The 26,347-nt window shown below is 39.0% G+C and overlaps 1 protein-coding gene across 3 annotated transcripts in view; it reads left to right on the top strand.

The window, feature by feature from the left end:
- The window catches only part of LOC111866360 (legumain), a 48,593-nt gene extending 23,654 nt beyond the window's left edge, over positions 1 to 24,939 (top strand). For 2 of the 3 annotated variants that reach the window (XR_002843128.2, XR_002843127.2), the window contains exons 6-13: positions 1,788 to 1,926; positions 4,108 to 4,177; positions 6,388 to 6,506; positions 9,164 to 9,343; positions 13,941 to 14,054; positions 15,525 to 15,698; positions 18,680 to 18,881; positions 21,199 to 24,939. Coding sequence is in view for 1 of the 3 variants with exons in the window: in XM_023855228.2 (XP_023710996.1) it covers positions 1,788 to 1,926; positions 4,108 to 4,177; positions 6,388 to 6,506; positions 9,164 to 9,343; positions 13,941 to 14,054; positions 15,525 to 15,698; positions 18,680 to 18,811 (928 nt within the window). In the remaining 2 variants the exon portion in view is untranslated. The remainder of the gene's footprint in view (positions 1 to 1,787; positions 1,927 to 4,107; positions 4,178 to 6,387; positions 6,507 to 9,163; positions 9,344 to 13,940; positions 14,055 to 15,524; positions 15,699 to 18,679; positions 18,882 to 21,198) is intronic. The other variant, XM_023855228.2, reaches the window with a different exon arrangement.
- Positions 24,940 to 26,347: the final 1,408 nt, after the last annotated feature.

The raw sequence follows: 26,347 nt of genomic DNA, 5'->3' as shown, positions 1-26,347 counted from the left end.
CAGCCGATATATGTAATAGTTTCCACAAATAACTACATACTGTGGATGTGGAGCTGTGCCAGTGTTTTCATGATTTGTTGTAAGTGCCTCTGAAGATGGTTCCTTGGAACCGAAACATGTAAGGCAGATGAGATAAATAAGTAACCAAAATATATATTGTTGCACTTGACGGAAAATCTATTGACAGTTGGTGTATTTTTTTTATATTTTAATATTTTCATAATATATTCAACACTTTGTAAATCTCGATATATGGTGTATCTTTTTATATCTTATCTTTTATCTTATTTTGTATCTTCTATTTTAACTGTAACACTTAACAATTTGAAGCAAATTTTATCTGTTAGTATATAATATGACACATTGCACTGATATGGATCCATATTGGTAGTTCAGTAACTGTACTTCATATTCCTATATATAACTGCCTTATGATGCTATTGTACGAGTATGAATAGGAAGTCAGATTGTAAGACATTAAAAGCAAGTATATTTGTTGTGTTAACAGTTAACCTAATGCCTGTATATATTTGGGGCACACAACAGGATGTAGCCAATGAAGAATGGTAGAGTGCCAAAATTAATTAAACGGTTATAGTTCTTTACAGTTGCATTTTACAAGAGTCCAGTAGATCCAGTTACCAATACAGACCATTTGTATGCAGCCACTGAACACGTAAAAATATTTTTTGGAATGCTGTCAGAAGTCTGCTTGTCACCATTTTGTGCATGTATATACATAACATTAACTCTTGAAGTGAACAATGACCATTAGCATCATTTTGTTGCTGTGTCACACTCAATGACTTTGTGGATGTTTAATGCAGTGAAACCTCCAACAACATTGCATCTCCATGCTTGTTATGTACTCTTGGACTTTGAATATACAGTTGAAATAACTTCGTAATTTCACAATTACCAGTGTGATTTATATTCCAAAAGGGAATGAAGGTTTTGCTGTTATCCTGTGTCACCAGACAGAACCAATATGCAATACCTTATTTAGGACAAAAGCTATGAGCACCGTCTGAATTACCCTAAAGCTGACATATAGAACAGTTTCATACCTAATGTTTTGTATGTTCTGATGCACAAAGTGTGTAGATGACATAATATATTGTCACGTGTATATGTGTGACTATAGACAGGGTTTTGGATTATTAGATTTATTGAACACTTACAGGTTGTACTACAAACAGCTATAACACTATCTCTGATTCCACACTACAGTTCACTGTTAGGCACACTAGTATCCCCAGTCTCTTACATTCTACACACTCTATTTCCTGGCTACAGAGTTTAACACAGGAACTATAACAGTCTCACTACAGCACATGTAAAGTCTTCTATTCGCAGCCCAACTGGCAACTGAGCACCATTTTATTACCACTTTGTATGGGCCAAAGAGAAAACATCATTCCCAACAGTTCTCTGTTGTTGCTCGAGTATCTGTTGCTGCAGAAACTTGTTTAACAAGCAGTTGCCTATCACTGGACGTCTTCACTGTTTTGGCCTTCGGGCATCATGTCACAATATCATTTTATTTGTATTCCATGTAAAAGAGCCTGAACACACTTTATATATGAAATGAGGGATAGAGTGCATATGCTATTAATGTTATCCATTTAAAACAGTATGAAAAGTCCAAATAAAATGTCTTTTTTCAAACACAGAAACATACACATTGTTATCTAAGTCACAAGAGTTGAATTCATATGACACTTTATAATGATTTATTGATGTAAGACTTTTCAGTAATATATTCTTGTGTGTATCTATTTGCACAGTGGACCGAGTGATCATGTATTTGTTAACTTTGTTGACCATGGTGCACCAGGGCTCCTTGCATTTCCTCGTGATGAACTTTATGCTGACGATCTTGAAAGGGCTTTGAGGAAAATGGCAGTTAAGAGACAGTTTGCACGGGTAAGTAAGATTGAAACCATTATTGCTTAAAGCTTTTCGTTTCTTTGTTATATAAATACTTCAAAACTTGCATATTTTTACTTTTAATTCAAAATTTGATAGGGGAGATAGGATTTAATTCTTTCCCTGTATGGTCGCTAAATTCAATTGTATAAGAGAGAGTCTGAGGTTGCCGTGTGTTAGGCCGAGTGGTGTGTTGTATATTTTCTACTGTTGCACAGACACAAGCCACCACACATATTGTCTCTCAGTACATTGTTTTCTACCTTGTTCTGTTCCAGAACTCTCATATCGTCAATGTGAGCTTACCAACTCTTGAAGTGAGAGTGTAACGTCTTGCAAAGTGAAGATCTTAGCTGTAAAGAGAACCGTTCCTCTGTGTAATTTGTATACATACCCTGAGTAATGATGTTACGTGAAACTGACATTGCTTTATCTTCAAATACTTTGTGTGATGTGTGTACTTATTTGGCATATTCTTAAATTAAAAATCATGCCTGAAGCATCTTTATGTTGACTGTCAAACAGTTGCATTGGCCCAGAATCTCATGATACTGTAAATTGGTGAAGTACACCTTTGTTTCATAACTTTGTTGGTACACTGGGTAACCTCATGGCAACTTGTGGCTTCTGACCTTGAAACGTAATGCTGTTTTGCTTTTTTGCGTGTTACTGTGATAGCGCAGTAGTGTGAATGAACATGCTAAAAGCTTAAAACTGATTAAACTAAACTCCATGGTTTTAGTCTGCAAGTGACCACTGCTTATCGGCGAAGTTAGTGCCAACTTTAGCAGAAAGAGGGTGTCTCATGGTCTGCGCAACGAATTTCCGAGACCAATAATTTAGGTTTTCTAGACCGCAGCTGCTGTTTCCTTGATATAGCTCCATAACGTTGACACTTATCCTTTAAACTGTGTTGTCCCATTCAATATGGTCACCTTGGGACTTTATGCACTGACCACAGTGATTATCCCATTTTTCAAAACATTTCTTGGAGTCAGTTGTTTGAAACTCATCATGTGCATCCCATGATTTTGCTTGAAGCATGGGGATATCATTAAGTCTCTTTTCCTCTAATACAGTCTTGAGTTTTATGCAAAGAAGGAAGGTACACAGCGCAAGATCTGGTGCATAGGGAGGGTGTGAAATCACAGTCACATTGTTGTGGTGGGGAAACTAATTCCCTGAATCCTACTTTTCAGGTCCATTTTCTCACACATTTTCCCACAGACATTGTAAGATATCAGTGTAGTAATTTTGGTTTCCAGTTTGCCCTTGTGGAACAGATTTGTAATGCACAACTCCTTGAATGTCAGGGGTAAAAACAACATGCTCATAACACTTGAGTGTTTTGTGGGCATGGAGATGACTGTTAGATGGTTTCTGGCTCATACACATAAACCCATGCCTAATCACATGTGATAGTCTTCAAAAGGAATGTTGTGTATCTCTCACGCCTCCCTTGATGGCTCTGGTGCATGGTGACATGATGCTCCAGCTTCTCACTCAGCAGATGGGGCAGGAATTTGGTGGCAGTCCAATGCCTGTTCAGATTGTCTTTCAAAATGGTCTGTACTGATCGAAATTAAATTCCCAAAACGTGACTTCAAGTATAGCGATGCTTCTGTTTTTGTGAACAATTCCCTTCACTTGATCCATCAGTCCGCATTTTTATCTGTTTTGCTTGTTGATGGATATATTGACCATTTGGAATCTTCAGCAGAGGTCGTACGATTTTTGAACATGGAAAACCACTCCAAAACTTGTGTTCTTCCCATTGTCTGCTCTCCAAAACATACTTTCAACATTTTGAAGGTTTCCATAGCATTTTTCCTCAATTTAAAATAAAATATGTTGCAGACACACTGTTCTTTCAAGTCATCCATTTTCTGGGTACACAAAAATTGAAACTGGAATAACACATTCTTGTACCTAACAAGACATTACTGAACAATCACACATGCTACATCAGTATTCAGAGCACAAAGTAGCTCAGCAGACTGTACTGTATCTTCACCTAGCAATAGAACTTCATGCTAGTAGCAATTATGTCATCTCATGGTCAGTCCAGGAATTATTTGATCACATCTTGCACTTTAAGATAGTAAAAGTGGCTTCATTTGTAATTTGTAATATTCTCTGTATTCTAACTGTTGTATTCCAATGCCTTTTTCTGTTCAGCTGGTGTTTTATGTGGAGGCCTGTGAATCCGGTTCAATGTTTGACAGCCTCTTGCCAGATGATCTGAACAGTATGTATATTTAAATTTAATGGGATTACACAAGAACTATAGGAATACGTTTATGGCATTTAAAAAATAATTTATGTACGAGGCCTGACAATAAAGTTTGCGAACTCACCACTGTGTGCTTGCCATGGCAGCAGTGGACAGAAACCTCAGTATGGTTTGATGATGTTGGCATATCAGCATTTCACAGCTGTGTTGCTTTTGATTAATAGCAATCTTTTTCTGAGTTCATCTGTTATTATCTGAGTATGTTTTGGTGTGCCATCACGAGAATATCGGAACAAACGTGAAATTTCTTGTTAAACTTGGTGAGAGTGGAAGCAAAATCAGAGAGAATCCATCCGACTGTGGAAGATAAGAGACATAACGGATCACATATCAGAAAGAGTCCAATGTGGAGGTGGTTTCAGATACCTCCACTGTGACCCTGAGAGTCGTAGGAGGCAACAAAAGGGGAAGTCTCATTTTTGAGACAGTAATATATGGTCTTGAGTACCAAGGGACTCGGACCCAAGAAGGACTGTGCTTGCAAGGACCAGCAGCATAGGATGATTGACAGATCTAAAAACTGCTGAGTGAGGGAAAATTAGGTTAACCATTAATTCCAAGAAATGTTTACAGATGAATTTACTTGTGACTTTGTTTAGTTTGCTTTGTTGTGTGCTGTTTGTTTAGTTTGCTTTGTTGTGTGCTGTTTTGTTTTTTTCTTTTCAGTACCAAGGTTCTCTATAATGTTATGAGGAAGTGAGGACACTTGGGAGATATTGTAGTGAATTAATTGTAATTTGTAATGTAGTGAATAATTTTTAGCATGTACTGGGCAAATGTTTGAACATGGGAGACTTTGCATTGTTAGAAATGTTGCCACCAATTTAGTGCTGGGTTGGTGTAGTTGCAGAGCATCTCATGTTATGGGTGCTGTATAACGTAGGGGGTTGGGTGACCCCACCCTGGCAGCCATATTGAATGTCGCCTTACACTGTTTTGGAAGCTCAAGGCCTATCTCTATGGGGGTTTTTTGTTTAGTGTTCTCTGATGTAATTTTAGTGATAAGGGGATAAACAGTTCCTAATAATATGCAAGGCTGCTACCATCACTGTTGTAGTGGATACATGCACTGCTAGTGGTCTGGAGGCAATAGAGGAATGTGCCAACATAGCAGCAGACAAATACGCCATGTGTACAAATCTGCTTTTAATTCTCCACCATTGCAACAGTAAAGCATGCAGTTAAAGTATTCTGGCAATAAAAGGAATGACTTCATTGTTATGTATAGATCAGAGTACCTTATATTACATACAAAACTGTTTCTGAACAATGAATAGAGTTTGACCATAACTTGTGTTCAGCTTATCAGTGTACAGCACTTACCTTGGAACAAAACAGTGACTATAATTTCCATGTTGCAGAAGCATTCATTCAGCAATACAGCGATAAATTACTATATCCCCTGATCGCTGTCACTGCTGTATGACTCATCTACTGCCTCTCTGTCTGAAATGTCCCAACATCTGCAAGCTGCCTACAAGAGCTTTGGCTATCATGTGATGTAACTGTGGCTTGAAATGATGCCTTCTGAGCTAGGATTTCTGTGTAAACTCTCCCATGTTTATACATTTGCTCAGTAAAAGCTAAAAATTATTCACTACTTTACAAATTAAAATCCATTCGCTACACTAGATTCTGTTTTCAACACACATTAGGAATGATAACTGCCATACCAGAAATCTGTGTTCAACACAAAGGACTTTTCTTCTGTATGGTTGCCTGCTCACGTTGCACCCTGTAAGATATTTTAGACAGTAACATACACACGTGCACACATGGAAGGTTAACATAGAGAACTGTGTACTTTTATTAAGGTTAGTAATTGTAGCAGTAGGTATATTCCAAAAGTTCATAAGATTGAAATAACTCAAATTAAGAGACTGATAGAGAATTGAATTTGTTCTGTAGGAAGATATGTGATGTACTGACAGAAGGGCTCTCCCTAGCAATGACCAGAAGTTATGCATGCCTATGTCAGTTTTCCACCATTTTATTTGTGTAATATTCATGATTAGGTTCACTGAAATTTTCTCTGAGAGACAGTGGATTTGAAAATTAAGTAAGATAATCTTAACTGAATGGATGTAATGGTGTCATTACTGACATGAGGCAGTTGAACTTGCATATCAAGGCACTTTTCCACTGTGTGTTTTTCTTTTTTGCAGTCTTTGTAGTAACTGCTGCTGATCCACATGAATCCTCTTATGCATGTTACTATGACAGCCAGAGACAGACTTTCCTCGGTGATGTTTTCAGTGTAATGTGGATGCAGGACTCTGAGAAGGTATAGCCATTTTATGCATCCTGTTTGACATGGTGAAACTTTGTTAGTATGATTTTTAAAGTGCCATGAAAGAATTGTGTTATGAGTAATATGCATATATTGTATGAACTAGTGACTTTCATAGCAAATATTAATTATTTTTAAAAGTAGATACTGAAATAATGTATCTTCATACTAAACAGATTAGAATTAATGACACTGGAATGTGTTAAAGATAAAAGTTTGTATATTCCATAAGCTGCATAATGCAAACTTTTGAGATTGTACCTGGAAGGATCATTTATGTTGTTAAACATTTAAGTGTTCTTGCACTGTGAGAAAATTACCGTCATCAGGGTTTGTGACACCATGTAGTCTGGTAGATCCTTACCAGTGTTTTCCAGAGGAACATGCTACAACCATCTTCAGGGTCTTCTTACCTGAAGGTGGAGACAGCACATTCCTCTGAAATGTCAGTAAATTCCAGAGGAATATAATCTTCATAGTTAAATGCTGTGAGGATATCATATCTCTGTGAAATTAAGGATACACTGGATAGATATGTGTTACACATGAATGACAGTAGGATACCTGTAGAAACACCAAAAATAATTGTTATGAATGAATGGTCACTGCAGGGAAACAGACAACAAGATAAAGAGAGTCAGTGATTGGGAAGTAAGGAAAGAATGAGTGGAGATAGAAAAGGAATTCTTATAGAAGAATAGAGAAGACTTTAGAAGAATTTCATAGTAATACCCACCCGGTGGAAATGCTGATGATGGCTATGGCAACACATTTATTTATATTTAATGAAACACTTCAATCATTTGTCCAAATGTGTTCGTTTGCATTTCTGACACAAGTACTGCATCATGATAGCACAACATTTTATTATTAATTTTTTACTGATTTGAGGTTTTGGCATTATTTTCTGAGCCTTACCTCTAATACAAGGTTGTCTGAAACATTTTTTGATGTGGTATTCATATAATTTTGTCCTCATGTAAAGTGATAGCTCATGTTTATAAGTGGTCTGACAGTAAAATTTGCAGACTCATCGCGGTGAAAGTGCTACATACCTCATTGCTGAATATCACAATGTTTGCCTTCAAAATACTCCCCTTGAGAAGCTACAAAATGATGCCAGCGCCTAGTCCACCCTTCAAAACAATTGTGGAACTGGTTTTGAGGAATGGCCTTCAGAGCTACCATCTTATTACTCCTGATGTAATCAGTTTCATCAAAATGCCTTCGTTTCAATATTTCCTTTATCTTCGGGAACAGAAAACTGTAATTGGGGGCTAGATCCGGTGAACAGTGAGGCTGTTCCAGCACAGTTACTTGTTTACTAGCTAAGAACTGCCTCACAGACACTGTTCTTCAGTGAGCTCTTTGGGATGATTTTTGCACACACCTTCCTCATGTCAAGATCTTCAGTCAAGATTTACCTAACTGTTTCTCTGTCAATGTTTGCTTGCTCTGCTGTGCTCCTGACAGTCAGCCGACGATTTTCACATGCAATTTGATGAACGTTTGCAGTGTTCTCTTCAGTTATGCTTGTTGCAGACTGTCTTGATTTCTCTTCATCAGTGACACTTTCTTTCCCCTCAGAAGAAACATGTCATCCACTTGTAAACTGCTGTTTCCTTCATAATATTCCTGTAACCTGGCAATACCCTCTCTCTGATTTTGCTTCCACTCTTGCCAAGTTTAACAAGAAATTTAATGTTTGTTCTGATATTCTCCCAATGGCACACCCAAACACACTCAGACAATAATAGGCGCCACTCAGAAAGAAGGGAGCATGCGGTAGCATAGTTGGTTGAGGCAGTATGCTACCAACCAGAAGGTCGCGGATTCAAATCCCGATTAGGTCATTGGATTTTTTCAATTGACCTAATCTTTCCAGCCTCACTATGGCTCTAGGGTTGACTCAGCCTCTAACAGAAATGAGTACCAGGAATATTCTCTAGGGTAAAGGGCAACTGGCATGTGAGGCTGACAACCTTACTGCCATCTGTGAGCCAATTGTCTAGAAAATGTGGGAACCTCAACATCTCACAACCCTATGGGCCTCCACGGCTTGTTGCAGGGATACCTTTACTTTTTTTTTTTACTCAGAAGAAGACTGCCATAGGTCAACAACAGCACAGCTGTGAAATGCTGGTATGCCAACATCGCCAGACCATACTGAGGTTTCTCTGCTCACTGCTGCCACAGCAAGCACACGGTGGCAAGTTCCCAAACTTTATTATCAGACTTGCAAAATCCATTATTCTGGTAATGCTGTCTGATGTAATTTCCATTCACACCTCTCTTGGCCCAAGCCCCCAAAGGCATCCATATAAATTGTCATTCACAGGCATAGCCCTCAAATGTTTGTGTTTTCTTCCTGTTCATTTGTCATATTTAGGTTGTAAACTGTAATGCCAGTATTCTTTTCACGTATGGGTTAGCTCAGTTTCCTTATTTATATCTCATACCAAGAAATAGTGTGAAATAACATTTCTCTTAAGTTACAGGCTAAGGCTTAAATTCTTGGAGAATACATCTATTCCAAGGCATTTAGTTGAAATTGTTCTATATAAATTATTCACACAGTACAGTTCCCATTTACTTACTGCTACTTCATTTTTGCTCTGATTTGTATTAACTAGTATAATTTTATTTAATAGGAAGATCTACTCCAAGAATCTTTGCATCATCAATACGAGATCGTACGAACGGAAACCAACACAAGTCATGTGGAAGAATATGGGGATTTGGATGTTGGATCAATGCATGTCTCTGAGTTCCTGGGTTATCAAATCAGCCACAAACCGAAGTCATTCAAAACCAAGCTGCCACCTGTTAATGTGAGTAATAGTGCTTTAAAAGTCAAAGGATTTTAATAGGAGTGGTTATTAAATAATTGAACTGCATGGGAAGTGCTGAAGCTAATTCCACCATCCACAAACAAAATGCATGGTTGTTGATCTTGAATCTTCCCCTAGTCACCTGCCGACACACATTTCACCATGTTCATTTAATACACATAGCTCTATATGAAGTGTTTTTGCTGTGCATCAGAATATGCTAGCTATAAAAGTTGAATGGTATGGTAACATGAAATTGTAAGGAAACTTAAGAAAACCATCACCAAAACATATCAGCTTTTACATGAAGTGTATGGAGGAGATAACGTATTGAGGGCACATGTTTTTAAATGGCCTAAACAATTTTTAGAGGGAAGGGAAGAAGTGGAAGATGAATAACCTGGTCTTGCAGTGACAGTGAAATTTGATAAGAACATGAAGAAAAAACAACTTAGGACTCCTGTCTGAGCATTAGAATGTTAGCAGAAGAATTTGATATGATTGTTTGAGTATGGTAGTGCTTTGAAATCCGCATACTCTCCAAGATCAGAGAAAGCAATAAAATCAAAATCCAAAATCAGAGCAGTGCTGATCATCATCTTTTTATGCCAAAGGAGTTGTTATGGCTGAGAGTGTCTCACCTGGTCAAACCATGAATTAGAAGTGATGCATTGAATGTGTGTTGAAATGCAAGGAAGAGACAGGAGTTCTGAAAGAATGGTTTGATCCTTCAGTAGGACAACATCCTAGCACACATTATGCTCTTGGGTATGGCAGTTTCTGGCCAGAAAGAAACTTGTGCTTGATCATACCACTTAGTCATGAGATCTCATTCTTTGTGACTTTTTGCCATCTTCTAAGTTAAAAGTGAAAAGTCAGTGAAAAGGAACATATTTTCAGTCTGTTGAGAAAGTCCAGAATAAAATGTCAGCAGCTGAAAAAGCTGTTATGGAATGATTTTCTAAGATGCTTTAAGGCATGTCATAAACACATGCAGTGATGTGTAGGAACCCAGGGGAACTACTATGAAGGAGATAAGTTCTAAAGTACTTAAACTTTCAGTAAGATGTTTCTTATGATCTCAATCTATTTAGTAGGCACACCTAGTAATATCAAATTTTTTAATAACCTCATTGTTGTGATATTTATTCTTCAATTCAGATTTTCCCTAACTTTGATCTGAACCTGGCATTCTAAATTGCTTTTCCCTGCCATGTTGTATGGTAGTTGTATTTCACACCTTGGAGTTCGTATAATATTTTCATACCATACTGGAACATGTAAAAATTTGTTTACTCTGTGATAAGGCCACTTCTGGATCAGAGACGAACCCCAAACTGTAGAGACAGGGTATGTAATGTTTGTCATTATTTGGAGTAGTTACTGTGTCACTCTTAATGGCCACTTATGGTGTTGATATCGGTTCGTTGTCCGTTTGTTATTTCACCATAATACCAGTGCTCAGTCGCTGCACTCTCATCTTGTTCAGACTCTGTCTGTCTCCACTCAACTATTATCTCGTCATCTACACTCAACTGAACTGTTAAGTGACTTACTATTCGAACTGACTTGTTACCAGTCTGCAATTACTAACTCATGACTAACAGGACCTACTGCTTCATATCTGTTTCTGCACACATTAGCGCCCATTGTTTATCTTCCGTCAAAATTGCAACACTTTTGACATTCTGCACTTCAACACTACATGTTTCGGCCTCAAACAGTCATCTTCGGGTGTTTTTATATTACAGACATTTTACTAAAACTGTGTTATGTAATGTTGAAGTGTAGAATGTAAGAAGTGTTGCAGTTTTGACAGAAGATAAACATGGATGCTAATTTGAACAATTGTAACAGGATGCTGCACACATGTTTGTGCTTTGCTGCTGCTTCACTGCTTTGTGGCTACTGTTATGTACAGTCAACACATTGAGAATTTTCTTGTGCCTGCTGAGGCTCCCATGGCCTTCCAGCCTCTGGAATGATCTAAAAGGTGCAGATATTGACATTTTGATCAAATGAAAAGTACACACAGGCCAGGTGATGCTCCTCTCAGCTGCCTTGACAGTACTCCCTCCTCAAAGGGTCATTGTGTCCACATCAGTCATCTCTGTATCCTGTAGACTACATTGATTCAGATGTTCACCTCATAATGTCCTTCACAGGATTGATGCAGCAACAGCTGCCTTCCTCTAGTTCAGATTGTACACTACAGTCAGACTTGGTCTCCTTCTTGGAATCCACCAGAGTTGGCTAGGTGGGTGTAGCAGACCTTCATCCTGTTGCTGGCTGCCTTCAGATATTGACAAGCCTAATGGTGGATGTCACAGCCCTTTCATGAGGTCTGTCATGTCTGTTGTGGGATGTTCCTCGTTGGGAGGATGAGAAGAATACGTTGCAGGTCTGGCATAGCTCCCTTCTGAACACCATGCTTTCTCTGTGTGGGCCAGCAGGAAGAGGAATAGGCTCTCATCCCAGTCTGTATGATGTGACAAAATGACCTTCCTGAGGTGGTTCTTCACATCTTCATCTGTCCATCCCACATGTCATCTGATTGTGTGTGCAGAGGGGTGCTGTGCATCTTTGAAAATTTTTAGGCTCCATGAGAACTCTTGTAGGATTTATGACTCAAAGTTCTGGCCTTGGTCACTATGTAGTTCCCTTGAGACCCTTAAGTGGCAGTAGAAGTTGATCAACAGCATGTCAGCTGTAATCAATGCCTGCTGGTTGGAGATGATGTAGACCTCTGGCTTCCTGTAGTAGTCCCTGGCAATGAAGGGGTATTAATTTCCTATCATGCTGCATAAAGGGCCTGTGACGCTGATTGCAGTTGGTGCCCTGATGTTATAATTTTTCATCCCTCCCCCGGCTGCAGGTATTTCAGGCCTCTGTTTGCTGCGCAGATGTGGCATTGTTGGCACCACCTCTCAATGTCACTCCGTATGTGTGACCAGGATTTCTAACCATGTCCAGAATCCAGGCTGGATGGGCCCCAGAGCCTGTCTGGACATTGGTGAAGAGAAGAATCTTGCCTATGCCAGGATGTGAACCCAGGCCAACCAACCCATAGCCTGTTGCTATACTGACTGAGCTGTCTTGACTCATGTCAGTTGTCATGAGGTGCAGTGTTTCATCTGTTCAACCATAGGCATTTAGACTGTTGTTACTCCTCTTGGTTAACACCTTGAGTGTGCAATGAGAATGAGGGTGATGACACCAGCCCCTCCTCCTCCTCAGGTCCTAGTTGGCTGCCTCTCAGGCATTCCTTCTGTTCTCTTTTCTGTTGACAGTCTCTTCTAAGACGAGTGACTTCCACACACTGCCAGCATATGGGTCATCCAGTCACAGGGGACTGTGGGAGCTTCAGCTCCTGCCTTCACGGCTAGCTTCAAGGCATGTTTGAGGTCTGTGTTGAGCAACCTTACATGATGAGGTGCCTTTTCATTTTCTAGTCCTTTGCTTCATTAGTGAATGCAGGGGCTGCTTCCCTCTGGATGAAGTTTTCTGGTGGCTTGACAATGGCCTGGTGGGCCAAATACTTGTTAGCTGGTGCACATTTCTGTAGAGACTCACCACTCACCTGGGTCCTGGCTTTGTTTTGAAACCAGTAGGCCACCACTAATTGGTTGTCTTGCTAATGGCTCTTCAGAGTGCTGTGTCTTCATATGTCACTCCAAGGCATGTGTGTCTTGGTTCTGCAGAATTTCAAGGGCATGCGTGACATTATCATGGGCTACGTAACTGTTGTGATCTACCACATCCTCAAATGCGCGATGAAATGTTGTTCATGTTGTATATCAGTCATAGTTAGTGCCTCCACCACGACAGTCCTGGTTTCAGCATTCCAGCTGCTTCCATGTCTTCTTTTGTTCATTCCCCATGACATGCTGATAATGTGCTGCCTAGTCAGGGGTGTGAATACCTCAATGGATAGCAACAAATTAGTATGAGCAGTGGTGAGAAAGCCTAAGAAACTAAAAAAAAAAAAAAGAAATGCTCCATTGCTACTGCATCACAGATCTCACATGAATGCACCTGGGGCAAACCCAAGACTCCACAGTGAAAAGGCAACTGCTAACCATATGAGCTGTGGCACTGCACAAATATTAGTTGTAATAATGTATTCACAATCAAAAGGATTAATTTTTAAATATTTAGTCCTTCCCAGTGTTGTAGAATGTAGTGTAATTAAATGTCCCCAGCAATCCCTAAAGGCATTTAACTGGTATAATGGCATCAGTATACTGTGAGTTCAAATGATAATGCAGGGGTTTTGCCAATGGTTCATTAATGCCTTACTTTATTGTGGTTCTGTATAGTTAGATTGTGGCTTGGAAGAAACGAGTGTGTCTTTGAAGTCATGTGTTACCTTGTTTAGAATGCATTCCCCATGTTGTTACACAGAACTAAGTATAATCGAGAGCATGATGGGATGGTTTTGCTAGAAACTGAATGGAAAAATGAAATAAAAATCTTTTGCTTATGTGCACCTTCTAGTAGTCATAGCATACCTAAGTTGTCTTTGCTGTACACCTTTTTGTTCTTGTAATAAATATCATGTGCTAAAGAACTGTAGTTTGTGTTCACCGTTTTGTAGGATGCAGTACCAAGCCACCATGTTCCAATTGCTATTTTACAACATAAGTTGGAAGCAGCAGTTGATCCAAAGGAGAAGCAAGAAATTAAATTCCAGTTGCATCGGACACTGAAAGTAAGTATTGTCATGTGTATTGACTAGACACTGGGTTTCGACTGGTAACTGGATTTACTGAACAATTAGAGCTCATAACTACAAGTAGCTGTAACAATTTCACTTACCCACACACTTACCAAACCACTGCAGCACATGCTAAGACCCACTGTGTTGTCTTCACTGGTCATTGCTTAGTTGCTGTCTTCACTTTGCAGTACTATATTACAGCTGCTAACCATGGAGATTCTTCATTTACAGCTCCCAAACTGCACTCGCCAACTACCGACTCAGACTTCAGTTGCTGCTGGTCTTCGCCAGCACAGTTATTCATGGCTTCAACCTCTTTGAAATCCATGACCAAAATTCTCATTGGTCCATGTTATATATATAGGACAGACCTAATAGAAAACCAGTGTCTCCTTCAAGATATGTAGGGTTTCTCCTTATGCTGTCTGCAGGATGTACATCTAACTTGGCACTCTTGGGCAGCCCTGCAGTTGTATCAGGTTTGGAGAAGGTTACTGTTACCCTGGTGTCAATTGTCGGGTGTGGGCTGTCCCTATACAGCCCTCATGTTCAGAGCTTTCTTTGCCCCTCCCAGCAAACACTTTGAATGTTAAGCGAAAGGGTAGGAGTGATGCACCAGCAGTTGGCTCGTCCCCTCAGCTCATGCTGATCTCCTGACTGTTGATCACTCTTCATCCAGTGTCTGAGGACAATCCTCAGGTGACTAGTGCCCTGATGTTGCCAGTCCCCACTTCACTTGTCTTAAGTTTACTCTCCTCCCATGGGCATTACTGTTGTCACTTCTTGTAGCCTTGCAAGTGGTCTGACTGGCTTTCAGCTTAAGAGCTTGTCTTAGGGCATTGTCTAGTGTCCTGTCACTACCCAGAAGGAGTTGCTGTTTACCGCCCAGTCTTTCACCACGTTGATGAACGCACAGGAGTCAATCTGTGCATTCTGGGTGTAATACTTGGGTAATTCAACAAGGGCCTGGCAAGGGAACAGCTCATTGGCAGTGGCAGATTCTTTCAGTGTCTTGCTGCTCAGCTGGGTCCTGGCTTTCAGTTGGTAGCAGTATGCCAAAGCCAATTGGTGGTTCCCATAGTGACCGGGAGTGCCTTAACCCCTGCAGGACAGGGAGTATGTGTGTGGATTTCTCCCTTTCTGCCCAGTTGGTGCACTCTGCCACAGCCTGAAGGACATGGACCCATAGATCCTGGCAGCTTTATCTTACCCACAGTGGTCACTGTTTCCCCACATCCTGCTTGAGCTTTGACATCCACCGGTTGCATTGTGACCTCCCCATGGTATCTTCTCCTTGTCTCCTCTTCCTGCTTCCTCAGCACCCCATAGCAGCAGACAGACTAATTCCATTGAGATGATTCATATGCCAGTTTTCCCTTGTCAGTAATATATATTGAGCTATATGAGTTGTGACATTATATGCAAAGCAGATTTTAATATTGGTGCTTATTTTTTTAACAGTATCGTCACCATATGGAAAGTATTGTGTCAGATATCCTGATGCTAGCCACTGGTAGGGATGAAGACAAGGTTCAAGAACTGAAAGTAAATGGATACAAATTGAGCCCAAAGCAGTTCAGTTGCTACAAGAAATTGGTTTCCTCTTTCTCTGAGAAATGCTTCAAACTTTCAGATGTAAGTTTTGAGAGATGAAACTTCTTATGTGCCCAAAGAATGTAATTCATCTTGCAGTATTAGTATTTTTGTTAATATTGGTTTCGTGAATAGACTAGTTTGTGTGGAATGTGATTAGGAAGATGCTCTAGGAATTATCTGACTAGCTGCAAGGACTTACCCTTGCCGGAGTTAAGTTAGTAGTCTCCGTTTTGTTTGAACACGTCACACTCAGAGTGTAATCTTATATGAACATATCTTTATATCTTTGGTGTCCCATATAGTAATTGCAAGCACTTTAGATTCCTGAAGGAATGCAATTGGAAATCATGTTGTTATCCATGGAATCTACATTCATTTATTTTTATTGTGCATACCATAATACTTTTTTTTAAAGTATCAAGTTTTATTCATATGGCCATTGTTTTTTAATACCAATTGAATATGAAGACAGTTTTTATGTACTTATATACATGAATATACAGACCAAGCAATCAGACTGTGAAAAACATACACTGCTATAATATGAACCTTTCTTTTGTTGCCCATATAGCAGTTGCAAACATATCTCTTTAGGAAAAGCAGTTGGAAGTCATTTTATTGAATATAGTGGTGGGGTGCCCATGAATCTGTGGATTCATTTATTTTTATCATGCTTACAGTAACTGATAAAAACTCTTAATTTATATCTGTTTTTAATGCCCAGTGTATATGAATAAAGAATTATATGATTGCACATTAACATATCCTCCGGCAATTTCACAGTTCACGTTGCTGCTATTAGAGAACAGTACATATACTGTATCAAATTTCTGCTACTGGAGGGCAGCACAGATACTAAAATAATCATGATAATATCTTGAATACATATAAATTTGTGTAGTGGATTAGACACGTATTATAGCTGAGTTTTAATATAAGTAGGAAAAAGCTTGCTATTAAAGAGTCCCTTAGCAAGTTATTGTGCAGCTGCAAGCTGTCTAGACAGTGACAACAAAGAGTGTTTGCAATAGGATCAGGGAATATTTTGAAAGTGTAATAGGAAAAGCAGTAAATATTAAACCTAACCTAGTGGCTAAGGCACATCGCAACTATGCGTATGGCTCAGTGCGGTTTGGAAGCCTATGCAAAAGGAACAGTAGTAAAGAGGTAGAGAAAAAGCAACAATAAAAAAACAGAAAATGACAGATGAAAGGACAGCAGACAAAAATCCTATTGGTATCGGCATGGAGATTGCTGAAGATGAGAAGAATTTAGAGTGGAGCGTCATCGACAGGAGGAGTAACAGAAAGGGAAAGAGGGCCTCACCTAACAGGAGAAGAACTTCCCCACTGATGCCAAATTAAGAAACAACCAAATATAAGGGGCAGTCAAATGAAAATTGGTCACCACGCATAACCCACACAGTGCGCAAGTTGGTAACACTGGAATTTACTTACGGTATGAACATCTGGTGGGAACTTGGGAAAGCACAGTGACAATGCGCCCTTGCGCACTAGTCGTTTTTTTATTGTGCTGGAAATAAGGTCAGCGCTACATATGTTTGTCCAACGTCAGTAATGAAGGCAGGTAAAGAAGAACAGCGAAGTCTATTGCACTTTTTGACTTCTGAAGGAGGAGGATGAGAAATTCATCATCGCATGTCTGTTGTTTACGGCGAACACAGCATGTCCCATTCGCGTGTGCTGGCATGGCATAAGAGATTCTGAGAGGGACGTGTGTCACTGCAAGATGATGCTCACCCAGGACAGCCTCATCGTGTCATCACTTCTGATGTTATTGCTGCGTTGGATGGTCATATCCGGGCAAACCAACGGATCACTGTGGAAGAAATTAGTCTTTTGGTGGGAATAAGTTACAATTCCATACACGCCATTGTGACAAAACACCTGTGTGCAGTGGGTTCCACATTAACTCGCCATAAACAATACATGTTAAGTTGATGAAGCCTGACAACCCAAACCATAAACAGAAAAAATGTGAAAAATTTGATTTTTTTAATTTAATGGCACATTCTAAAATTGAATATGTCAGTCAGGCAGTATTCAAGATTCATATGGGTGTTCATGATCATTCAGAGAGAGAGAGGGAGAGAGAAGTGATTCAGAGCATACATCTGAACAGCTTCTCCCCTCTTTACCCTACTGAATTTCCAGGAGGGGGATAACTGCCACTGTCTCTGACTCACCTGTGTTCCAAATGCCCCACCCCCATAGATTTGGTTGTCAAAGCTAGCAAGTGATTCAGAGGAAGGCGCTTCCTCAGTGCTAAGTATTTAACAAAAATAAGAACAACAAAACAAAAAAACTCCATGATTTTAGTCTTCCACGCCCCTCCTATAGCCCTGATCTGGCACCCCCCGACTACCATCTTTTTGGATTTGTGAAGGATCAGCTGCGTGGACAAAGTTTTGAGACAAGGGAGGCAATTCAAAAAGCAGTGCGTCAGTGTCTTCGGATGGCTGGAACGGAATTTTACAGGAAGGGAATTTTCAAACTCCCAGAACGCTGGTAGAAATGTGTACAAAGAAGTGGTGATTATGTGGAAAAATAAAGAAAGGTCTGTAGATTGAGGTGGTGTATTTGGTTTGTCAATAATAAAGCATGTTACTTTACAAAAAATTGTTGCTCATGAATTTCAGTACGACCCTTGTAATAGTGTGGATATACCCTTTCACTGGGAAAGGTTGACACTGTAATACTTGCTGCAACATTCCCGTTTATTTCTGCCATCCTCAGGTTTTGGTGTAACTAAATGAGCCTAGTTTATGTTGAGTTTCCACTGAAGTGACAGACCAACTAATGTTACAACAAACACTGCCCTGCTGAGGCTAATTGTATGTATTGATGCTAATATGTATGTCATGCACTGTGAGTGCGGAGTGGTATGTACGTGTATAGTAATAAATGGACTCATACCCTATAATTTAATCACTTTACTTTTTCATACTCCTCCATTGTATGTAATATTGAATGTAACAAGTGTTGTTTGATTTTATACAGAATCCTCATGCTTTTAGACAGCTGTACATACTAGCGAATGTATGTGGCCATGAGAAAGTAAGCATGAAGTCTATGATGAATGCCATCACTAAGGTCTGCTCAAGACAACCTCGGCTGCGTGGCATTATTTAAGATGTTAGCAGTTTACTGACATGACAGCAGTGTTTCAGCAGATACGTATTCTTGGTATTTATATATTTGTGTGAGTATTTTCAACAGATATTTTACTTCACAATTTTGAATCCCAGTTGTCATCAATATACTGCTTTAGTTAGAAGTTATTTACTCTTATCATAGTTTTAGTAGATATACTTTAATATTAATGTTATTCAAATGTAGTACCTCTGTTAAGTTAGGTAAAATTGCCATGTAAGCACAGCTCCATGTATTCTTAACCTCAGCCAGAGATGGAGGTGGGTTGTCAGCTTCACGCTTTGGGTCATTTTACCCCTGGCTGATCAGGCTGTACAGCCAGTCAGGATGGAGTAGTTCAGAAATCATGCTGGTTTGAATCAAATCCCAGTCATCCAGCCCATCTCCACTCACTATACTGACTTAGCTGTTTCAGGCTCAAAAGTTAACATATGAGGTGTGGTCAGAAAGTTCCAGAAATATGACTGTAAATAATATTTCTTTGCTTAGAGCATTGTGTAGCAATGTAACTCTCCCATTGCATTTTCTGCTTTTGGAAGAGCTATTTGATGTTTGTGGTATCGCCTTTAAGCCATTCATCACTTTAGTGATGATGTCTGCTTTCTGAAATCTTCCTTTAAGGGTAAGTTTGAATTTAGGGAATAGGAAAAGTCAGGAGAGAGTGGTCAGATGATTAGAGGGATTGTGGAAGAACAGATTGAATGTTTTGCCAAGAATTGCCTAATTAACAGTGCTGCATGAGCAGGCACTTTGTCATGATGGAGGAACCAGCTTCCCACAGTCCACATTTTGGGTCACTTTCTTTGTACCACATCCTGCAGATGTCTTGGAATCACCAGATAAAAATCTTGATTAGCTGTCTGACCTTTAGAAGCAAATTCATAAAGCATAATGTCATGATGATTGAGAAAAGGCAGTACTGCTTTCACTCATGTGCACATCTATTGTGTTTTGTAGGGGCAAGGCAAAGCAGGACTCTTCAAGTGTGAGGATTGTTCTTTGGTTTCAACGTCATAACTGTAAACCCATGTCTAATCACCAGTAATTACATTTCTCAAAAGATTTTCATCATTTGCTCTTTGGAGGAGTCTTGGCACAAAATTTGTTGAGACCTGATGCATTCCTAAATCTTCTGTTAGAATTATGTGGCACAAACCAGTGAATATTCCAAACTCCTGTGCAACTTATGGGACAGTCAGTCGATTTCCATGGATGTTTTTCAGCTTGGCAGTCATACGTAGATTTGAATCTTGAAGTTGAAGGTTGGCCAGACCGCTCATCCTCATCCATTCACGTTCTTCCATTTTTAAAACACTTGAACAGTTCTTAGGTTGTTTGATGCAAGACATCACCATAAGTTTCATGCAACATGTTTTCATTTTCTGCAGCTGTTTATCTACTTTGAAACAGAACACAAATTCCTTGTTCTTTGCTAATGCAATACTGAACACGCAAGAAAACAACAGGGTCAATCACAAAACCAGTAATAAAAAGTAAATGGAACGTCTGATATACTTGGAACAAAATGGCTTGTGTAATGTAACATGGATGGCCATAATGTTGCTAGGTAATGGACTGGTAAACACCACACAACCGAATACACACAATGCAATAATGGAAGATGTGTCTCAGTGGAGGAATGTTAATGCATGTTGCTAGGCAACAGTGCACCAATGAAGATGCTTGCTAGGAATCACATGATTTGTTTTCTGTGTCATCTTCCTTATGCAACAGTAGAACTGAGTTTTCTATGTGTGGTCCATGTGGAGGCTATATCACACCGGCTGTTCAGTTCAGTTCTCGGTAGGAAACCTCTGAAGACTTAATGTGAGAATTGAAGACATTGAGTGTTATAATTACAGTAATCATGAAAGTGTTAACAATTATTTGTAGTTACAACTAGTGAAGTTCCAATAAACCGATTCTCCAATCCAAACCTGCATCGCAGTCACTGAAACACATGGCAGTAAGTAACAGGTTGCAAGGTCACTCAGACAACAGGAAACATGACTGATGCACTGCTGCTCCATGCCCTCACTTCGGGAACTTTTGAACAGACCTCGTGTAACTTAATTTAACAAATGAAGGTTAATAATGGTTAAGATTAGTCACAGAAGAAGTGGACGATGAATCTGGTCTGTAGGATCAGAATGGTTAGCAAGTGTTGTGCACATTTTATTTCTTGGACCATTACCAAGGAGGAATCTTTCTGTTGTTCCCTGTTCAGGAGATATGCAGTTGGTTCCAGTTGCTTCTGACAGCTTGCTAATTTTGTTTGAAGGGGGGACAGTAATTGTTTAATGGGTGAACTTGTGAAATGTATTCAAGTCAGAATAATAACAGTGTTGTTTAATTGAATTTTCCAGAATATCTGCTATTTCTTCTCACCGGTTTTCTTGGCTGCTGAATCTGAAATGAAGATTGGACAGGCTATCACAATTGATGATGATGCTTGAATGAATGTTACTTTTATAGATAATTTAATATTCTTGACTTGATTTTGTTAGAAATGATTCTGCTGAAAGTTCAGTTTTTCATGCATGTCATCATTAATGTCTGTACATATCTTTTAATAGTGTATGGCCTACATTAACCTACTTCTGTGGCATCAGCATGCGACCGTAACACATTCTTACTTTAAGTCAGTACATAATAGTACACAAATTTGTAGCCTTAAGATTGCTGTCTTCTGGGATGTGATGTTGTGTAGTGTGGAAGATTTTTACTGATGTTTTGGAGGAATCTTCAGGGTAGAAGAGTAAGTGTGGATACAGGCAGAGAACAGATGAGATATGAGCCCTGTTAACCAAGAGGAATAAAGGGAAGATGAAAGAATCAGAGGGCCTTGAGAAGGGTGTTCTGTAAGAATAGAGATGTGGGAAAAATGATGGCTCAGCTGGTAGGAGGAGGTGAGGAGAGATGAAATAAAGGGTGTTATGGGTGGGAGAAAGACAAACACTAAACAAGTGTTGAGAGCAGAGTAAGGGGATAAAAATAAGCAGAAGATGAAGCAGACACTTAGAAAGGCAATGTCCATGTCTTGAGAAGGGCAGTGTGTGCCGGTTCCAGTGGCCTTGTTTGAGAACCTCAACATGAAAGGTAACATGCTTCCAGAATGTTAGCATGTATCTCCTGGACTACACGAAGCCACATCCCAGGAGACAGTGCAATTTCTCTGTCCATTTTTACTACACGTATGTTAAAGAACTGACTTAAAATATTTGCGCTGTTGGCAGAGGGTACTGAACCCCTTCCTGCAATAATACCTGTCTCACATATGACATTTATTATGGAACTGAATGTTGTAACCACATAGCTATCTGCTGTGTGATATATATATGTGTATATATATATATATATCAAGTGCAGTTAGTAGTTGTATGGAAATAGAAGTACCCACTGTCATTGACAGAACCAAAGTGACATAAGAATCAATATTTAGAGCTAATCTTTTGCAGATAGCTATGTGACAGTATAAATTAGCTTTCTGTTTCTACTTATCACTTTAAAAAGAAGTTTGTTTATACAGAAATGCAGTTTAATACATCAAAATATATTACACATAACGCTTTTCAGGGGCTGTAAGTACTCTGACATGTACAGGGTCATCAAAAAAGAACACTGGGATTATAAAACACTATTATTCAAAAACTGTTAAACATATCAAAATGATTCAAGTTTTAAAATGTGGCGAAGGAACATAAGTTTTGGATATGCTCAGTTGATGGTGGGTAGCAAGTGACATTGAGATGCTTTTTGTCTGTTGACAACTTGTGCACAAGGCTGGCTGTCACATTTCTCGAGCCCTGCTAGTTTTACCTCTCAGTGCAAGTAAGTGTTAGGAGAGATGTGAACCATGCAACAAAAGGCTGTGTGTGGTTTATGGTATGCAGAATTGGTATCGGTTGTGTAATAGTGGTAAGTGGCAAAGGTTACATCCAGGAGAAAAAGCACCAGATGATAAGGCTCTGAATCATTGCTTGAAACAGTTCAAAGAAACAGGAGGTGTTGCAAAACAGAAATCTTCAGTTCAGCCAGGAATATCACTCCACATTCTCTTCCAATGTTCCTGGTCGACCTGAAGATTTCTGTTTTACATCACTTCCTGTTTCTGTGAACTGTTTTAACCGATGATTCAGAGCCTTATCATCTGGTGCCTTTTCTCCTGGAGTGAGCGAGAGTGAATGTAAACTTTGCCACTTATGTTGCACTGTTATAACTGATTTCAATTCTGCATACCATAAAACGAACTGAGCCTTCTGCTGCATGGTTCACATCTTGCCTGACACTTGCACTGGGAGGTAAAACTAGCAGGTCTTGCACACAAATTGTATAGATTGGTCAACTGACAAAAGCATCTCGACATCGCTTGCTACCCACCATCAACTGAGCATATCCAAAACTTACGTTCTGTCACCGCATTTTAAAACTTGATTTCAATATGTTCAACAGTTTTAGAATGATAGGTCTTTTTACTTTTACCTAGGTTTTATAATACTGTAATTCTTTTTCGATGACCCCATGTTTGGTCCCTCTGAATTGCTTATGTAAAAGTTATGGTTATCTTCTTCCTGCTACCTGAGAAAGATTTGTTCCCCTGAAATTATGGTGTGCAGAGAAAGACCCATTGTGGCTGAATGTGAGAAATGCAAATGTATACATTTTTGTAAAAGCTGGAAAAGGAGTGGGCATTACTTAAGGGCCCCATAGACACTGCAGCTTGCAATGATATATGTATCAGCTCTTATATCAATATATATGGGATATCTTTAGGAGTTCATTATTTTAAGGGGGGTAGATATTGACTTGTCATATATTTGACATCTGTAATGATGTAGATGTTAACAGAACTGATCTAGATGTGGAGAAGCCCATTAATTACTTTATGTACACAAGTGTAATGTCAGGTTATATTAATTATCTTGATTTGAACTTCAGAGTTTTGGCTGACTGCAGTTCAGGTATCATCTTGAAAGATATTTTCTATTATGTGACATGTACTTAACAGCTTAATGTGATAAGTTAACTTCACACTGTTCTACAATTTAGTGAATTATAATGCAAGACAGACTTTAAAAAACTGTAATATCAAGTGACATTGTCCTTTTTTCACCAGTATACTGTGTGACATTGATACTGTTATTTTCAAAGAAAAATTTTGAACATCTTATATCAGTGAATGTTCCAAAGTCAGAAGAACCATTGAGTGGTATGTAGTTTTCCCAAGGCTGTCTTTCATTTTTTGCCTTTTTCTTGGTGATAATGCTCAGAGGGAAGTTCATGAAATTAAGCACTGATTTAAAAGAAGGCACAGGCCTGAAGTAGTTTGCTGCTGGAACTGTGTGATTGTTGTCTTAGTGTATGTAAAAGTTGCTTGTACATTTTGGCTAGTAGGCAACTACACATTCCTAGAATCGATATACATCAGGATTCTCTTCCAGCGGTTGCATGCGAAACAGGAAAGAAATCTGGCATCACTCTTGATACTGGACCTAACTTTGGAATTTGGTCCAAAATATCAAACCAGTTGTTTGTGAATCCCATGTAGACTTTTTATGGATTCATATTTAATGCCAGTTGTTGTGAAAATAATTTAAGTCTTTGAAGTTCTTTTAAAGAGTGCAATTCAAAATGCGTCCTAAATAAATAATTATAGTTTTCTTAATCTGAAATTGAGTCAGCTGTGTAGGAAGAACACTGAAATTTTTGCAGTGCTGTATTTTGATCAGACAGTTTGCACCTTTGTTGTTGTGCTCTAGAGTAGAATACATTGTTATTTCTGATAACTCATTCATTTTGTGAAGAGGAAAGTCTAATTCTTACCTAATCTGTATGAATTATTGTAGTAAAACTTATCTTAAAGTGAATCTAGAAGTATCACGGCAGTCTCACTCTTGAAAACATTCTTTGCATTTCATTTGAAATTTTGTTGTTTGGACCAAGAGATTAGTTTTAAGGGGCTATATATTGTTTTATTTTGTTTTCATTTTTACGTTTCAAGAACTATGTTGAAAAGTAATATTTATAACAATGTCCTCTAATTCATTTGAGATTTAAATGTGTATCTATTTTACCTATAATGAAGAAGTAAAAGCATTCTCACATAACTATGATATTCCTCTGTACATGTAACTAACTCCATGGAGCTGAGCCCTTCTTGAGAAGCCACCAGTTTTGCAGCTTCTTGAGAATTTCCCAACATTTTATTGAAATCTGAAGATTCAGTACTGTATTCACAACAGCCCTCCACTTGTCCCTCTCCTCAGCCAGATCAGTACATTCTATACCACTTCAGACTGTCTCTCTAAGATCCATTTTAATATTATTGAGCCACCTACATCTTGGTCTTCGGAGTGGTCTCTTTCCTTCTGGCTTTCCCACCAAAATTGTGTATGCATTTGTGATTTCACCCATGCATGCTGCATATCCCACCCACCACATTCTCCTTTATTTGATCATTCTGAATATGCTTGAAGAAGAGTACAAGTTATGAAGCTCATCATTATGCAGTTTCTTCCAACCTCCTGTCACCTCATCCCTGTTCGGTCCAAATATCGTCTTCAGCACCCTGTTCTCAAACACCCTCAGTCTGTGTTCCTCCCTTAATGTCAGAGACCCATACAGAGCTACAGCAAGTTATAGTTCTGAATATTCTAATTCTTACATTTTTAGACAGCATATGTGTAGACAAAATGTTCTGGACTGAATGGTAGTAACCATTGCCCAGATTCAATTGCCTTTTAATTTCCTCCTGAATCAAACCTTTATTTGTTACTACAATAGACGAGTGACCTCCGTAGTCTAAAGGTAACGTTCCCACCTCATGACTCATACTACGCGGGTTCAAATACCCAGCGGAGGTCGTCGAATTTTTAAGGGCGGAAAAATTCAGGGAACAATTGCCCAATAAGGTAAATCAGAGCAACAGTGACTTACTTTAGAGACCCATATAAAGTTTGTTTTTCATAACCAGTTGCATTTATAGCAATGTCAGTCAATGCTGATATCAATGATATAAATAGTTCTCATGTTGAGTGAAAATTATTTATCAGTTATTACTTTCAATTTATTTTTTACAGCAAATTTTACAATGAATTTTAATGTGTCCACAATTTAATGGGCTTTATATTGACGTTGGGAGAAATGGAGCGAAGGGGGTGGAATGTGAACACGATACTTTAATTATTGCTTTTATTGGAGTGATATAGACCATTTGGTACTTTTGCTACTTGTAGCTTATTATACCAATTCTAGATGACTGTGATTGTAGAGCAGTTGGTGGAACGAGGATTGGCAGGGGAAATCGAAGTACCTGGAGAACTGTACAGGTGGGCGGCCATAAGACGCAGTGGAGATTTCTCTGCGGATAGGGACCATACAACAGTGCGTATAAGTTCAAATTAAAATTTCCGTTAGTATAATGAAGCCTGTTAGCCTTCGGTCGAAGGCGAAACGTTTACGCCAAGAGAAAAGGAGTACCACGCGTTGTACAGCATATGTATAAATGAACCTCCC

Source organism: Cryptotermes secundus, unplaced genomic scaffold (assembly GCF_002891405.2).
Source record: "Cryptotermes secundus unplaced genomic scaffold, Csec_1.0 scaffold497, whole genome shotgun sequence".
NCBI classification, from domain to species: Eukaryota; Metazoa; Arthropoda; class Insecta; order Blattodea; family Kalotermitidae; genus Cryptotermes; species Cryptotermes secundus.
Note: the sequence above shows the minus strand (reverse complement) of the source record. Positions and strands in the feature narration are given on the sequence as shown.